Raw genomic sequence first — 17,913 nt, forward strand, 5'->3', positions numbered from 1 at the left:
CAGAAATGCCTTGTGGAGACGACCTCTCTCATGTGTGGCTGTTTATACACCCACACATGCTGGTCGCAGGCCGGCGGGAACTCAGCAGTGTATCTGTGTTGGTCTTCCAGTCAGAACCTCAGCAAAGGAGTTTATTCTGCATTGTGTAGAACCTCAGGGGCTCTTAAAGGAAAATTAGAACTGTGTAAGATTCTCCCTTTCTGCAAATCAACACCAACGCGTTCATGACATGTCCGTGGCTTTGGTCACATCCCAAAAAGAGCCGTCAGGCCTTCTGTGTCCCCAGCGCGGTTTAATTACTGTACGTACATAGCGCACTAAAAGCACTTGATATTTTTGTGCTCAATAATTGAGAAAGTTCTATTATTCATGACAAAGGCTCCTCTGTCTTGGCAGTGTTTTATCTTAAAAAAAAAGTGAATTACCAAAGTTCACCCAGTGGAATGATTAGTGTGAATCCGCCGCAAAAAAGAAAAGAAAACTTTCATGTGTCGGAACTTTAAATGGGAAGTGGAGTTTCGGCTTTGGGTACTTAACATCACAAACAGCTCAATCCCCTGAAGCTCTTGCATCAGTCAAAAGCCCCACCAAATCCTCAGTGTTCGACATGGCTTCCTTCACCTGCCTAACTACTGTGAAGCAGAGAGGAAGAGAGACATTTTGAAATGAGAAAAAAATGGGGAAATCGAGATTTCGTTTTATTAGGTAATCAGTGTGTGGCAGCGTTTCATATTTAGCCATGATAATGCTGTTTAGTGCAGCGGTGGCTGCTAGGAGCTGTTGTTGTTTTTTCTCCGCATGTCTGTCCGGCTCAGCGCACCCAAGGGTGTGGGGGGCGAGAGCAGGACGTGGAAACATCAGAGTGGGTTTAGATCTCCCGCAGCAAACAGATCTGAGCCTCTACCTTGACATGTTGTCTCTGAAGTTTCTCTGCGGACAACTCTCTCTGGATTAGAAATATTCAAAGCCCAGACATCCTTTGCAGTACATTCTCATTCTGTCTTTTTTGCTGCCAAAAAATGTTCACTGAGACAAATTTAAAAAAAAATTAATAGAGAAAGCAAGGAGAGATAACACTGAAATATCTGGCAGAAACTCCTTAAAACCCATACGCCCACAAAGCTGTGTGTGCATATGAATATATACACACACTACCTCACACATCATCATCAGAAGCCATCCCTTTAACTTTCAGCACCAGGAAAATGTGACAACCCAACTGTGGAAGCACAAAAGTGACACGCTAAACTGGCAACCCAGAAAACTGTTGTTACTATTTCATTTGGGCCTTGACACAAATAATAGCCTACCCTCTTCCTCCCAAATGAGTGTGGAATTAATGGGGGTTTCTAGAATCTAGGTCTGCCTGCCTCCTCCCATACTGTGCAGAAGAGCTCGGTAAATATTGAGCTGAGGGGGAGTCAAGTAGGGAGAGCAGAATGGTAGATGAGACGCAAGGCTGTGTTGGAAATTAATCTAGGGAGGTATTATGCCTTCTTTCCCTCCTCTTACACGTCCACAAGCCCTCCAGCTCTCAGATGCTCCTTTTCTCCTCCCTCTGTCTCTCCCACTTCCTCCTTTATCTCTTGTTTTCTGTCTTTCTTTATCTTATTTGAATGTTTTTGAGTTTGTGTCTTTTATTATCATTGAGAAATCGGTGTTGCTGTGTATTCTGTCCACAAACTGAGATCACCGACTGTAACCTTGAAGGAATACTTCAGCATGTTGTAAAATATGGATGTTTGTTTTCTTGCCGACAGTCATAAGGAGATAGATCCCACTAATGCTAAATATGAATCTAGCGCCAGTAGTCGGTTAATTTAGCTTAGCATAAACAGGAAACGGAGGGAAACAGGCTTTGTCCAAACATAAATAAATATGTATACCAGGACCTCTAAAGCTCACTAATTAACAAGTGATATTGTATTTGTTTGAGGGCTATTTCTTGGCTGGGCTAAGTAGCATCCTGCAGTCCCGTTGTGGCGGTTAGTACAGCTGCCAGGCAGCCAGCAGGGACTCCAATCCTGCAAATGACTCCCAATAAAACTAAGTGTCCTTTTTACACTTTGTGCTTTGTCCAGGTTCAAGAAGATATAGCGTGTTAATTAGGGAGCTTTAGAGGTGCTGGGAGGAAGATTTTTGTTACATTCGGACAGAGCCAGGCTTAATGCTAAGCTAACCGGCCGACGATTGTAGTTTCATATGTATATTTACAGATATGTCTTCCCAAGTTACTCTCTACGAGAAAGCAAATGAGCTTCTTTCACAAAATATCAAAGAATGTAGTTAACCTGAATTGACAGATCATGTTTCTATGCATAAACAGAAGGAATTTCACACATTACATTTGAAGGTAGAGCATGAATCAAAAGCACTGCAAATCACAGATGCTGTGCGCAATGAAAAATGTATGTTGTAAACTGTCATGTATGTCATCTACAGTCATGTAATTGATGTTTTTATTCACCTTCTGTTGCACGCAGAGACGCAAATGACTGCAATAGAGGCCTCTGCTTTATTTTCAACATGTTTTCAATGGCATGACAAGGCAAATTAGTAATACTGCCAAAGCAATTGTTAAAATAAGGCTCTCTTCCCTCTCTCTGACAGTTCTTCATTGTCCTGCTGATAATTCTCCTGGCAGAGCTGATATTGCTCATCCTGTTCTTTGTGTACTCAGATAAGGTAAGTTAGTTTCATTTTCCATGTTATGCCTCGATGTTAAAGCCAACGTCTGTTATTGTTCCACTTCACCACGACTTATCCATGTATGTGTGACGGCTGTCAGGCATACATCACATTTTGAACAGCCGAGCCTTGGAGAGTGGATGTCTGTTCTGCACACACACACACACACACAGTAGCACACACACACTTGAGTATTTGCAACCGCATGAAGTAATTAAGTGTGAGTGGTATAAACTTATCTATCGCCAGTTGCTTCCGGGTATCTTGAGGAGGTTGAATGTCTCAGCAGTCAAAGGTTAGGCCGCAAAATGCAGCCCAATCCCCACCAGTTGGCTCCCTGTAATCGGCCCCAGCCCATTTCCCATGACCCCACAGGGGCTCAAGTCAGGTGAATGCATGTGTGGTGGCAACAGATGATGCTCTGTAAAGCTCTGGAGATTACTGACATCCATGAAGAGACTAGATTATACTCTGGTTAATCAAATGGCCCCACAAAAGTTTCATCCTGAACATGACAAATGTCTTGTGCAGGGAAAGCAATGAAGACTTCTATCTGTTTTCAAGGACGCGTCATTGATAGATCTGTCTATTTATATATTCAAAGTCGCCCTGCCCCCCGGGGCGTCGGCTAATTCTCACTCTTTGTTCTCAGGTTATTGCGCAAACTTAGTCTCTTAGACAGATGAAGGAATTCATTTAGCAGCAAACCCATTCTCAGATTTGGATCAGGTCTCGGAGGCACACCCTGTCGGGAGTAAATATGTCTGTTGCCTTATCTCCAAAATATTACCAGCTTAACTCTGGAGAGAAAAAAAGTCCAAACTCTGATCCCTCTGGTGGAGTTTAAATAGAGAGACTCTTGTCTTCCCAGCAGTGCCTTCCCATCACCTGTGAAGTCTGGAAAAGATAGCCAAGCAGGGCTGAGGATTTCTTAAATGTGAAATTAAATGGGTCTGCATTAGTGCGGGATGGGGCATTAGTCGGGGAGAACTGTCTGATTCACACCAGTACCAGAGGGTGGCAGATGTATTGTTTGTGTTTATCCTGCATTAGACCCTAATGGGACGTTAAACTATGATAAGGCTAATCACTTACCAATATATTTCCCTTTATTGGTCTTCAAATGTCAGTGGAAAGCAAGGTCATTACAGCAAATCATAAGAAATCGGAGCTGACACTTTCAGACTTCCTCCAAGTAAGACATTCTCCAAGTGGCATACATTACATCGTAAGAGGACAGAGAGAATCAAGAGAGGAAGACAGAGTAGAGAGGAGAATGTCTGTGGCAGAGTTAGGATGCATGAATGAGAAAGAGTCAGTTGAAGGAAGGGCTGACAGAACAGACGAGGCCAGAGAGGAGGGAGAGACGGTGTGAATGTTGCGACGGACAGGTGCAGAGTCGGATGATGTGGGAGGGTTCTCAGTTCCAAAGAGTGGGAGAGAGCAAGAGATGAAGAAGTGGTCAGAGACATGAAGTGGAGCTACAGTGAGGTTAGACATAGAGCAGTTTCTGGTGAAAAATATAGTCAAGGTGGTTGCCAGCTTTGTGAGTAGATACTGCATTATGTGTTAAGAATGTCCGGATTGGATGAAGGGCAATCACTTTCCATCACACAAGGCCATCAGACATTGCTCTGTTTTTTTCTCTTCTCTTGACATGCCTCTCTCCAGTGAGATCATGTATGCTGTGTGAGCCTCTCCTCATCCTCTCCTACAGGCTGTGATCAGAGGAATCACTAATTCACTTCTTCTATTTGATCTTCTAATCACAAGGCATTTATTAACAAGTCTGGAAGACATACAGTAGTTGGCAGCTTTTGAATGTGTATCGTCAGAGGCCTGCAAAACAGATATTTTAGTCTTTCAAATAGGTCATCTTTAAGTCATGAGTGACGCCTCTACAAACTGTGATCTTTCCGGGTGACAAGCTGTCGACGATATGTAGGGAAGAAATGAACATATAGTATGTGGTTTTGCTGGAGGAAGACATTTTTTCCACTGTTTTCATTTAGTCTCCCCCTTATTTCTTCATTTCCACCAGTTTAATCCATTTTAAGAGGTTCTGCTCTTTCTTCTTAATGGAGAATGTCACTCTCCTCTTCCCTGAATCCAGCAGTCTTGCCTCCAGGTATGGCTTATGTGTAGGTACCCCTCTTTCCCTCGACAGCCCAGTGGTGTTAAGCTCTCTGATTAAATGCCATGTAGAGGCCATAGCATACTAAAGGCTGGGCCTGCAGTTAGCAACCAGCTGACTACAGCAGATGGCTGGGTCACAAACCAGATTACAACCATCCGTCTTTAACGATGTGACCTCATTGTGCCTCCGTCGACCCAACATGCCGAGCCGAACTCTAGTTTAGGTTAACTAGCTCAAAATGAGAAAGCAGAACCTTGCAAGCAGAGAAGGGAAGCACCAGAGCATGTTCATGAGAGTGAAGGGAGAAGGGAACATGCACGGGGGGAAGGGAGCATGTAGAGAAAGCAGGTGGACACGTGTGAGAGAAAATGTGAGGTGAGGTGTCTAGGGAGGGAGGGAGAGGAAAAGTAATGTGTTAAGGAGGCAATGTGTAGAGGAAAGAGGTATAAGTACATACATATAGTATAAAGGGGAGAATCAAAAGAGGACAAAAGTGTGGTGTTCCAGTAAAGTTTTGTAAAGAGAGTTAGGAGAAAGGCAATGTTGGAAGATGGAAGGTTAATCACATTAAGGACTAGTTCAGAAAGCAGAGAAGATTCTGCCACATCCATGATTTATCTAACTAACAACCCAGACAACCGGCACACACATCTAGTCATGTGTTGCATTAGTTTACAGGAATTATGTTCAATCCCTGGCCATGCTTTATCTTTTTCCAGACCAATTACAGAGAAGTAGTGTGGGTCTTCCCCTCGCTCTGTTGAGTGCCACAACCTCAGGCTACTCGGCGCAGGCGTGCAGAGCAACTCAGGGAATTAAGTATCCTTTTTAATGATGTGCTGTTGGGGACCTCTGGCTGCGATGCTGCTTCTCTCCAGATCATTTATTACACTTTCCGGGCAGTTAGCTAACGCACTTGTCCAGAGTTGAGTCATTTGAGCAACAGTGAAATATTGTTAGCGTCGGTACCCGTGGTCCGTAGCCAATGGACGTGGCAATTACTGCCAGTGCGACTTGACAATAAACACGTGACCCAAGAATGATTGTGGAGCCGAGTGTAATGATGGAAGATGGGTTGTGACTGCCACTTTTGTGTTTTGGTTTTTAGCAAACACTCTTAAAATACTGTTGTACAGCTGACTGAAGATAAGCCAACAGAGTCTGTGTGATCCAACAGAACAAAACAATACCTGCTTTTTTGAAGAAAAAGTAAAATAAGTGACAATTTGTTTCGATGTGCAGCTGTTTAAAACTTCACAGAATGAGTCATATTTAATGACTGAAGACGAGATGAAAGGGAGGAGAGGAGGTGAATCCTGTAGAATAGAAATTGGCCTGTCAAGTGGAAATGTGGCCCGTCGAGAGTGCTCTCTTTTACAGTGAAGGCCAGGGTTGGTGTCCATTTCCAGTTTTACCGTTGACATGATTCTGAAGCCTGCTTTAATGGAAAATTCCAAGTTATAGTTTTCCTATTTCCTTTCTCCACCGTTTTTAACTTATGGTCATCGAGACTTACATCAACCATAACCAAAATAACTTGACCTAAATGTTATGATACAAATAAGCTATCATTTTTCGTATCAAAAGATGTGCTTACCGTGTTATTTCCCATGAACCATCATGGTTTTCCAGAGTGCAAATAGTGAGTATGGTGTGTTATATTGTGTTAAGAGTATGCCCTGGTTCTAGGAGGGTAAATGTGCAAGTATAAGAAGGAGTTTTTGAAGTGGCTATTGTAATATCAATATTTGTCATATTAACAATGGATCATGTGTATGAAAGGGGTCTCCTTGTGACAAACCCACAGTGAATCTATCGCCTTCAATGTTACTGTGTTGGTTCCCTCCCACCACTCAGCACATGTTCCCTGGCCACAGCAAGCAGCTGCTTTAAGCCACAAAGTTCTAAAAACCTACTTTACTCAACCTACCCAGCACCAAACGGCAGACAAACAAAGTTAGTGGCCAGCTGGTGATTATAGTGAAGAATTTAGCAATTTAGGAGCCAGATATTCTTCTCAGGACTTGGTAGAGATTATCTTTCATTGAGAAGTTGGTGTTCTTTGCTTCTTTTCTTTGACTCGTGCCTTGTCGCTCCCTCCGTTACGTATGGCAGGCTCATGCGTGTCTCCAAGCTTTGTTCTTCTGTCAGTGTGCACAGAAGGTGGCAGACTACTGAAACTTAATCTGGCTATATTTGTACCATTTGTCTCATCTCACAGGTGGCTTGTGTTTTCATTTAGTTAGCTTTTGTCTCAGAATGGTAATATGTTTACTGAACCTCCTGCATAGTCTGTTGATGGTCTTTTTCTTTAGTGAAATTAGACTGCAAAGACTGTGATTCATTTGGAATTAAACATTGTTTGAAGATTGTAATCCCTCAAAGTGATAAATAGCGGTTGGGCAAAAGTGAATTAAACTCACACAATACACTAATTGCTCTTCTATACGCCCATTACACCACCTACTGTAAACAAGCAATACTTTCTGGTGTTTTGTGAGTTGCTCTCAGAAGCAAAACTAATGAGAAAGAAATACAAGCGAATCTCACTGGGGTAAACAAAAATATCGCGACACTTTTTTTTGTACGGTGCATTGACCGACTAACAAATAAATCAGATTTTTGACATTGACATTTTTTTTAAATGGGCTCAGTCATGGCAGTGCACTCCGGTAATGAGTAAGCAGTGTTGCTCCATGTCTGCATGTCACAAGTCCCAGTGGACCTGGTCCCCGAGGTGTTTACCTGTCACCAGATCTGGGGCCACATTCTGTCAGGAAGGAGTTCTTGCACAGGAATTATTAATGTCTCTGTGGGATAAAGCCTCTGGAAAAAAAGATGCCTGTGAGATTTTGGTAAAATTGAAAAAAAATATTGTATTATTTAAATCACAGAAGAAACTGGAAAAAAAATGAGTGAAGAATAATTTGAATAACTCATTTGCTAAGTTCAGTACTAACTGGCTGTATTGTATTATTACAGCATCGCAAGTGACAGGCAGACAGGTGTTTATCAGACGATCCACCACCCACTCCCTGCTCTCCGCGTTTGTGCACAGTGACAGAAAACACACACCAATTTGGATGAAAAGCCTATTCCTTCCATCGCCCTGTCAACATTTATATCTGCATGTCTCCCTCAGTTTCTCCCTGTCTGTGACTCTTGTGTGTTGAGCCCGCTGGCCTGTATTGCTGAGCATGGACTTATCTATGCATTGAGAATATGAGCCGTGTCTCAGGGGGTTGTCAATATGCCCGGTGGTGACTCTCAGAGAAAAGTAACCTGGAGTTAGATGGTGTTATTTGTGAACAATTTCCAGTACAAGTAACATGAGCTTCAGTCATGAAGTTAGTTTTCCTCATCAGAAGAAGTAGGCTAATACAACAAAGAATGAGTTTGTATCCGCTCCTTTTTCAGGGAGAGTTGCATGATCAAATCCCTTTTGCCGTTTGTTCTGCAGTCATTTGTCTGCTTCTCGTTAGTGGTAAATCTGGATCATTAAGTTTAATTTCAGGCTGTAGCAAAGACTTCCACACATGAAACAGAAGATATGCAGAGACTTATTGGCGACTCAGAAGAGGATTTTTACTGTAGCAGGGCCCCCCCCCCCTTCATGCTCTCTGGTGACTGTGTTAGCGTGAGGAGTCAGTAATGAGCGAACAGCATCACATATAGCCTAGATGGAGAGGAAAAGATAAAGGATGGAAACAAAGTGCGAGGCAGAGATTGATGATGCTGCTCTTCATCTCATTTCCCTGCACAAGGACAGATTTGCAGGGGCCTGTAGCCCGAGGTGCACTTCACAGATACGCTCATCTGCATCAGCAAAGTCACTGAGCGAGAGAGAACAACGTGATTTGAAATGATACAAATCTTATTTCTCGTTTTAATGGATGCTTTGAATGGGTTTTGCATGATTAACTATAACGAAAGCATTGTACACAGAAACTTTAATTACTCACAAAAAAAAACTGTTTGCCTTTCATGTTTAATTCAGGAAATACTGTTCTTGTGCCATTGAGCTTACAATGTTTTCAGGTTGTTCTTCTCACCAATAAACTGCTGAAGCACTTCATTTAAAGTTTGATCTACTTTTCTGTGTGCTCAAAGGGAGTTTTGGTCTATCGCTCATATTCAGTACAGTGTACAGAATACCCTGAGCTGCACATTAAGATTGTATTTCTTTTAGAAAAGCAGGCTAGACAAGGATGCTTTTTCCTTTTAACTGAGGGATTTTCTGAGCAGCCTCCAAACAATGTCTACCGGAACACCTGTCTTACCTCTGAGTAAAGAAATTTAAGAATAGCTGACAGCAGCTTGTCAGGCTGTGACAGCCATGATGCCGCTTCCCTTCTGTCTGAAGGTTTTCATATATTTCTTCCTGGGCACAGACTGAGGCCTTAAGCTTTAACTATTAAAGCAAGTGCATTCCTTTCTTTTTGAGATATGACTTGTATAGATGTGTGCATGGTTCTGGCAGTGCATGTCATTTATTTTTTCCAGTAATAATTACCCCATAACCGCAGCGCCTCTCCATCTGTCCTGGCAGTTAGCAAATCCCCACGGGCAATGCAAACGGCAGGAGAACTGAAGTTCTGATTTTGTATCTCATTAACGCATCCAATGAGATATTAATCTCCATCAGATATGACACAACCCTGAGTATATTATTAGGGTTCAGTCAAGAGGAAAATGATTTTCTAGCTCTGCTGAAGGGCATGAGTGTATAGAGCGAAGCGACACATGACATGTGTCACATTTGCAGCCGTTATGCTACAGTCCAAGTGACTGTAGCAGAGTTATTTTTAGATGACAAGAAAAAAGTCGACCTGTAACTGAGCTGCTATCGTTTTTTATGTTGGCAGCAACAGGTATTTCCTGTCTTTAAATGTGAGTAACAGTCAGCTGTCTGTACCCTTTTCATCATGATTAGTCAGTTCACAAGAAGAAGGACTCCACGATCAATCATACACAATCCGTGAAAAAAATCAACTAAAAAGCACATCACTGTCACTTATCACATCAATTCTCATGTAAATCTGTGTGAAAAAGACGTAGACAATGAATGCACCCATACTAACACTTCAATTGCCTGTTCCAATATAAAGACTATGATTACTCAACTGACTACTATTACCATTACTGACTATTGAGAACTCAATGAACAGTTCTTTAACCGACCCCTTCAAACCAAGTTCTCTAGTAAAGGTCGGTGTTGTCTTTTTTGTCTTCAGGTGAGTGAGAACGCCAAGCAGGACCTGAAGGACGGGCTGGCGCTCTACAACTCAGAAACCAACATAGGCCTCCGAAACGCCTGGAACATCATCCAGGCCGAGGTAGGCTGGCGTCACAACATGTACTACAGCACACATTAGACCCATTTGCATGAATGTTCACTCGCAACGCTAGAAGTAACAAATGCATAAATGCAAAATTTTAATAAAATATTCCAGCTAATGTATTTCCTGTCTTGGCAGTCGTGGCTTTAATGCAACTTTAAAGTCCAAACTAGCTGCTGACTTCACTTCACCCCATTATCGCAGTGCTTTAAAGCAAAGGGACTAATTACAATACGGGTTACATTCAAATTAGTTTGAGGTCTCCGTGGACTGACAAGAAGCATTATCACATTTTTTGTCCGGTGTGTCTGTGTGTGCGTGCGTGTGTGTGTGTGTGTGTGTGTGTGTGTGTGTGTGTGTGTGGCATTCACAGTGGAAGTGCTGCGGTGTGATAGCATACACCGACTGGCACGAGGCCCTGCAGGAGAAGGTAGTACCTGACCGCTGCTGCCAGGAACATTACCAGAACTGTGGGCATAACTCCACAAACATGTTCTGGAACAGGGTGAGTTCACATTGGCTGTTATATATTCATTTTTTTGTGTGTGTGTTATTCATGCACTGTGGTAACTGTGGAAGCGTAACTGAACTGGTCTGCTGAGGCTCAACGGGTCACAGGCTCTGTTTGAGGTGACCGTAAACATGTCTCATTGGAAAGTCAATTGACAACAGAGCGACTCAAACTGACTGAAAAGAGACTCTAAACGACCACTAAGAGACACAGAACAACTACAAAGAGACACATGTTTTGTCTCTTTGTTTTGGTGGGTAAATATACATATAGACACACACGTACATCCTCGGTCCATCTGTTCAGTAGTTTTAATTTTCGTCTTATTGCTGATCACACTGGAGTTGTTTCCATTGTGCATTGTACAACAGCCTTTTTTTTCAAATGACTTGAAGCACAACATTCACCGATCTCCCTCCATTACAAGTCTAATCTGCTATATTTGGTCTGGCATGGGGTTTGTTAGCAAGTCCAAAGTAGGAGATTAAATACTGTAATAAACTGTAATCGAATTGCCAAAACGAGAATAGGCAGACATTGAGCTGGCCCATTGGGAAAGCGCAGCACTAAAAGCTTGCGTGTAATCCTGCCCAGAGGAGACGGCCACACACTATATAGTTAGTTTTACATGCTGCGTCAGCACCCACACTCAAGAAGGGGCGCCACTTTGCAGCTGAAACCACCATTAAGTCCGTCATCCCACCTCCCCTGCCAGTGAGTGACCCTTGAATGAACCCAGGTGGTAATCTATTTAACAGTCTGTATGGCCCATAAGTCTGCATGTAAAAGTCACCACTCATGGGCAATTCACTTGTTTTAACACCTCACCTGGTAGTTCATTCATCCAAGAGTATATCCCAGATGTAAGTAATGCATTTTAGTGGAAAAGCGTGAACATAATGGTTGGGTTTTTCTCCGTGACCAAGCAGGCAGCAACTGAAGTGACATTGATTCCTCTGCCACATTGCAAATGCACAATTCTTTAGTGGTATCTTTACAAGCTTGTGCTCCATTTTAGGGCTGCTTCGAGAAAGTGGAGGAATGGATGGATGACAACAAGCACATGCTGGGAACCATAGGCATGGTCATCTTGGTAGTGCAGGTAGGAGGCTTATTGATAAATTGCTTTTTCATTCTCCATTTCTCTGTGCTTCTCTCCCATTTGTTTCCCCCCTGTTTCCTCCTTTTTTGCTTTGTGTCTAGGTGCATTTGTTTGTGTCTGCCTGTCTGGAAATGTGTTTAAAAAAATGTGTGCATCCCATGGCTTCTGTGCCACCATCTTCTCCTCAGGAAGTTATGAGGATTGTGCTCAGTAGGCGTTCTGGTCACCCACACATCTTGAAATATTCTTGTCTTCTGCACCCTCACTGTCTTCTGCACCCTGATCCTGTCTGGGAGAATCAAAGCCACCTGGCTTTGAGCCAAACAGGCTGTAGTCACGTATAAGGAGCCATCAGCAGATATACTGAATATGGAAGAGCATGTATAGATTCTCAGAATAAAGGCACAGTAGGGAAGGGTGATAGATATTCCTGCTACGATACCGTTTCTCTTTTTCTCCTAAAATCTGCTTCACATCTATCCCTTTTTATACGCTGAGTGTCACTGTTGTTGCAGTACATTTCCCACTTACTTGGAGGTAGTGTCCTAAAAGTGTCTGCAGACTGAAGAAAGCAAAGTGTACTTTTACCTTGCCTTTGCATAAATTTGACTGCTGGAGTTTATTTTTGCAGTTTGTAGTTATTCACTCCAGGCAGCCAGCTAAGTACCAAATATACAGACGTTAGCTGTAGCTAGCTAACAATGCACCAAACGTGTGTGTGTGTGTGTGTGTGTGTGTGTGTGTGTGTGTGTGTGTGTGTGTGTGTGTGTGTGTGTGTGTGTGTGTGTGTGTGTGCAGAATCTGTACTGTGTTTGTGTGCCAGCTCAGACTGATGTCAGCATTAATCAGAAACTCTATTTTTTTCTGCAATCTTCTTCCCGTCCTTCTCCTTCTTCCTGCAGTCTCTGTATGTGTATGAAATAGTCATAAAGCCCAGGGATAAGTGTGATGTTTTCGCTCAAGTTGAAACATATTTAGGTCCTGTTTTGGATCCAGAAAAAGCCAGCTCGGGCCTGTCTGTGTATATGTGCCATCACTGTGATAGACTGGTAACCTTTTAAGGGTAATGTGAACTGGGCACATTACCCTAATGGGCACATTACACCCCTAACCCCTGGTAGAAGGATGGCGTACAGGTCTTTAATTTAGTTTGAATCGGCTTGTGCAAATCTTTTCATGCACATGTTTGAACACACCTTAAGAGTGATTCTCTGCCCCTAAAAACGTAGTATTTCACCCAAATGAACGTGGATCTAAATTTTTCCTGACGCACAAATTAATGATGTTTTGTCTGCTTGAGGGACGCTTGCTGTGAGTCTCATGCACCATGTCCTCATGATTTAATGCGTAAAGTCTGCTTAAATATTGCTGACTGTTTTTTTTACATTTTCCACTCTCGTTTTTGTTCTGCACAAAGTGAAAAATGCTATTGGAAACAGGTGTATGGAAAAACACTTAACATTCCTGTTCATCCCCTGCACTCTGCTTCTTACTTTTCCATTCTCTTGCTTTCAACATGCCCTCTTGCTTATTCATGAACCATTGTTCGGCCAGAGCAAGGTGGCCTCACTATGAAATCCCTGTGTTGAGGGAAGATTCTTCACATGTCAAATGTCCTTGGGGAAATATGATGCTTGAGCTCCTGTTAAAGTTCACAGCACCCACTGGGAGAAAGTCAGCATTACTGTATATACCAACTTCAGATCATGATATGTTCATGACAGATCCCTGTCTGTTCATTCTTCTGCAAACACACACACACACACACACACACACACACACACACACACACACACACACACACACACACACACACACACAGTCAAAAAGGGATTTTTACTTCGGAAGGATCCTCACTGAGTGAAATGACCCGGAAGTATCGGAGTGGCTGCAATGATAGGAGCTGTTCAAATTTTCTAAATGCTAAGGAAACGTGCTTCAATGCTTCCTTTCTTAGTTCCTTTCGCATAGGAAATACAAAAGGAAAGAAGATAATGGCGCCCTCCAATTCCTTGCAGCGGAAAACTTTAATGAGACGCACCATTCGACTGCTCATGAACAATATGCCTATTTTGCACAGGTTTAACATTTATTTTCATACCGGGATTATGTTGATGAATATGAAAAGACAGTGAAAAACATGTTGTTTATTTTCTTATGTATTTATTTACTTTGAACTTGTAACAAATAAGTAAAAAAACAAAACGAGAGGAGGCCTGCAAAAAAAAAAGAATATTAAATATAACACACTGCCAATAAACAAATTATCATTCTCAATAACAAGAAGCATCAGTAAGAAAAATGAAGCTCGGCCATTTATCTCTCTCTCTCCTGCATACACACACACACACACACTCCCCAGACACTGCGTCAGGTGAGAGGTATGATTGAGACTAACAGACTCGAAGGAAAGTTATATCATGGAGGTGAGCATCATGAAAAGCTGATACCCTACAAGTCTGCAATGTTACATAATTGCCTGAGGCACGCGGAAGTGAATGATTTAGACCAGCAGCATATGACAGACTTCGACAAAAGCTGATATGTATAACCTCATAGCCATATTTATATATTCTTGAGCATGGAAGGATGATGGAGCTTTGAAGAGCCTGTAAGAGCGACTGTCATGCTGTCTCACTCATACTGAATGGATCAGACAGCAAAAGACGCTCTGAGAACGACAGAGCAGCACAGATGCGGCACATGTACATAACTGGGTTGGTTTTTCATTGGATTGAACTCCCTCTTAGCTGGATGTTTACCTCCAATGGCACTTCATGTTTTGATTGGCAGCGGCTTAAGGTAGCATTTTCTCTGAAGCAGCCCCACGAATTAGGCTTTGACTTAAACTAAAGGAAGAGAATCGGAAGCTTTCCCAGGCTAATCACATCCCGTAGGAATCTCCGGTGAAGTCTGTTTGCAGGAAGTCCACGATGCCTTTTGACTAAAGACTATGCACCATACAATACTTTGCACTCTCCCTGCCATCCTAACTTTGCCAGATAATGGTTTTAGGATCAGCCTTGTGACTGTGTTTGATGTAGAAGTATCAGGGGTAATGGAAACTTCAAAGAGATAGCTGGCTACTTTGATTCAGTGGCATCTCAATTTACTTTATTGACTTAATGCTGGAGCACGCTTTACATTTTTTCCATCACAAAGATTCCAGAGCTCTCATCTGAAGACCGTCTGAGAAAAGAAAAAAAAGAGGGAAACGAACGAAAATGTGCTTTTACTTCACCACAGGATTTACAGTGAACCGAAACTCATTGCAGCCTCAGGCAACAACATCAAAAAGACCACACAGAGACACACTTATACACACACATATATACATATATACACTAAACATACAAATTCACCATCTCCTTCTCCGCTTCTCCACAGCTCCTGGGCATGGCCTTCTCCATGACGCTGTTCCACCACATCCATAGGACAGGGAAGAAGTACGATGCTTAGCCTTGGGGGGGAGGCACCCAATGAAGAGGAGCCCCACTGCCTGATGGGATAAGACTCTGATTTAAACAGCTTCCATCCTTCACTTTACAACCTTCTTTGCCACCCACTCCCTTTTCCCAGACCTTCTGTACAGATTCCAGCTGCGTCCCCGCTCCATTCTGCTCGCACCATTCATTTTGCCAAAGAGTAACAAAACTGGAAGAGAAGGGACACCTACTTTTGGCAAGGAAGAAAATCCCATTGGTTGTCACTCCGCTTGAGAACATTTCTATTTTATTTTATTATCTTTTATTTTTCTTGCTTGGACTAACAGTTTGCTGGAAGGAAGGACAGACTTTGAGACAATGAAGACTTTACTAATGCCTAAACACCCTTCTCCGAGGCAAAGAGAACATCAACAACTGATAATACCCTCCAACATTTGTAGAGTTTCTTTTTCCTCATGTTGATTAAAGTCAAGCCCCCCTTTTCACTTGTAAATGAAAAAAAAGTTTCAACATGGCATGGTAGTTTTCTACTTTACTGATTGAAATGTCAAATGTCTTCATTTTTTCTTTTTTTTCTATGTCGTCGACGCTCCTGTGAAATGTAGGTGTTGAACAGATCAGTGCAATGAGCTCTCAGATGGATTTGACGTGACGCTGCTGTGGAGGGACAGACATGTGGGAAAGCCGTTTAATGTAATACATTATTATTTTTTCTTTTTCTTTTGGATATAGATGTTTTGCTAAAGCGAGTGTGATAGAGGAACGCCATGTTGGTGTGAGAAATCATCGGTGGATTTATTTTGCACCAAATTCTGCAGTATTTGTAATGCACAAATCTAGTGAACACACAGACACACACACTTTGTACTCAGCAGTATTCCCATTCCCTATGAGACAATACAAATGGGGTAAAATTGCTCTTTATTAGGGCTCCACCAGGACTGTCAAGTGAAGAGAACTGGGTGATTTAGTTCCCACTTCGAGAATACAGACTCAGATGTGTTTGTGTGTGTGTGGGTATGGGTGTGTGTGTGGGTGTGTGTGTAGGTGAGTGGTGGGTGGGGAGAAAAAAAAAACATATAAAGGCGGTGCAAAGCAAGGGCACGAGGGGCAAAAGCAGAGCAGACATGTTGCTACCATCAATTGTGTTAACAGAAGCGGCGAGAGACCATCTCGTCTGTATTCTCGAGATCTCACCACATGCTCTGCCCTCCTCACTCTGGCTGTCAACTCCTTCCTCTCTCCATTTTTCTTCTCTTTTTTTTACCCCAATTTCTTTTACCACATGTCAGAAAACAACGAGCTTCATGCTCCATATGTACCAACAATAGCTGACATTCCTGCTCATCACACAGTTACTCTGGTTTGCAACTTCAGAGATTTTATGTAAGCTTCCTTTTCTCACAGCCACAGATAGTGTAGGGGGATCAAAGCTGAGACAGATAGGTATGGCAACAACCCCTGTAGGACATGTCTGCTTACCTTCTTAAGACTTAAAATACTCTATATCTGGTGTGGCAACTTCAAGAAAATACCTTCCACAGTGTCTGCTTTAGGCGTCAAAATTGCTGTAACCATGGTGGTGTAGAAGACCAGCTTTTTGTCCAAGAATTATTTCAGTCCAGGCGGTCTCTTGGTTGTGATTGGTCATCAGTTGTAACAGTAAACTCAAGCAAATGCAAGACAACGTTTCAACGACAAGGCAAGAAACAAGCAGTCAGACGATCAAACAGGTTGTGAACACGCCAACAGTTTAACCATATTCGCATCTTATTCATAAAACAGAAAGGTAAACCCGGAAAGTCCGTCTGTAAACTCTGACGGACGTTTTCAACAGTGCAGGACAGTTTGAAAAATAATTGCACTGTTCGCCTTTGTTTTCCCGCCAAATAAATTTGGCTAATCTGGTAGTTTGTTTCCGGACCTAAATGATAATCTGACTGCTTGTGTTCCTATAGGCTGACAACCAGATGAAACATAGGCCCTTTTCACAGAAGACCTTTTGACTTGTCACAATAAGAAATAGCACAGGTGTAAACAATGAAATTAATGAGGGCTGAATTCCATTTAGCTGCTTTGATTTCCGGTCCCTGGTACTGCTCATGCTTGCTCACTGGAGCACTTGAATAGAACAGAGCCATTGTTATGGGTGTGCTGTTCCTACTATGAAGTCACAATGTCTCCTGTGAGAAAGGCCTTCAGCCATGTTGCTTCACCATTTCAGTAGTCATCATGACATTGTGTTCATATTAGCCGTTCTCCATTTGGGAGGGAGGGATGACTTGCCTATCTGGTGTGACAATGTAATTTCCACACAAACGCGGTTGCGAGGAGCTTTTGCCGTCTTTCGCCATGGTCGCCATATGCCGATACAAAAGCCCTGCACAGCCACACAGGTGTTTTCAATTACCTTGGCTGATTAGATCCATCCATTGTGGGAAATTGGAGGGCATTCTGTGGCGCATGAACTCAGGATGTGGATACTGAAATTGTGGGATTGTAAAAAAGAAAAAAAAAAATGCACTGTATAGTTTGGGAAGTGATTTCGGACACAGACTGTTTGTGGCACAGGAAAACGTCCCCATTGCTCTCCTTGGCTCATTTGTTTCTCCAACAACCAAAAAAACACCCGTCAATGACTACAAGGCCTTTTGCAATTGTTCAAAAAAGTCTGATGTGTGGTCGGCAAT

The 17,913-nt window shown here is 42.5% G+C and overlaps 1 protein-coding gene across 1 annotated transcript in view; it reads left to right on the forward strand.

The window, feature by feature from the left end:
- Positions 1 to 15,236, forward strand: part of tspan9a (tetraspanin 9a) — a gene marked incomplete at both ends in the record, with an annotated part of 68,548 nt that extends 53,312 nt beyond the window's left edge. The window contains 5 exons of the mRNA XM_079224245.1: positions 2,611 to 2,685; positions 10,060 to 10,161; positions 10,538 to 10,669; positions 11,694 to 11,777; positions 15,165 to 15,236. Of these exons, the coding sequence (XP_079080371.1) occupies positions 2,611 to 2,685; positions 10,060 to 10,161; positions 10,538 to 10,669; positions 11,694 to 11,777; positions 15,165 to 15,236 (465 nt within the window). The remainder of the gene's footprint in view (positions 1 to 2,610; positions 2,686 to 10,059; positions 10,162 to 10,537; positions 10,670 to 11,693; positions 11,778 to 15,164) is intronic.
- Positions 15,237 to 17,913: the final 2,677 nt, after the last annotated feature.

The sequence above is a fragment of the Taurulus bubalis genome (genome assembly GCF_910589615.1).
Source record: "Taurulus bubalis genome assembly, chromosome: 9".
NCBI lineage: Eukaryota > Metazoa > Chordata > Actinopteri > Perciformes > Cottidae > Taurulus > Taurulus bubalis.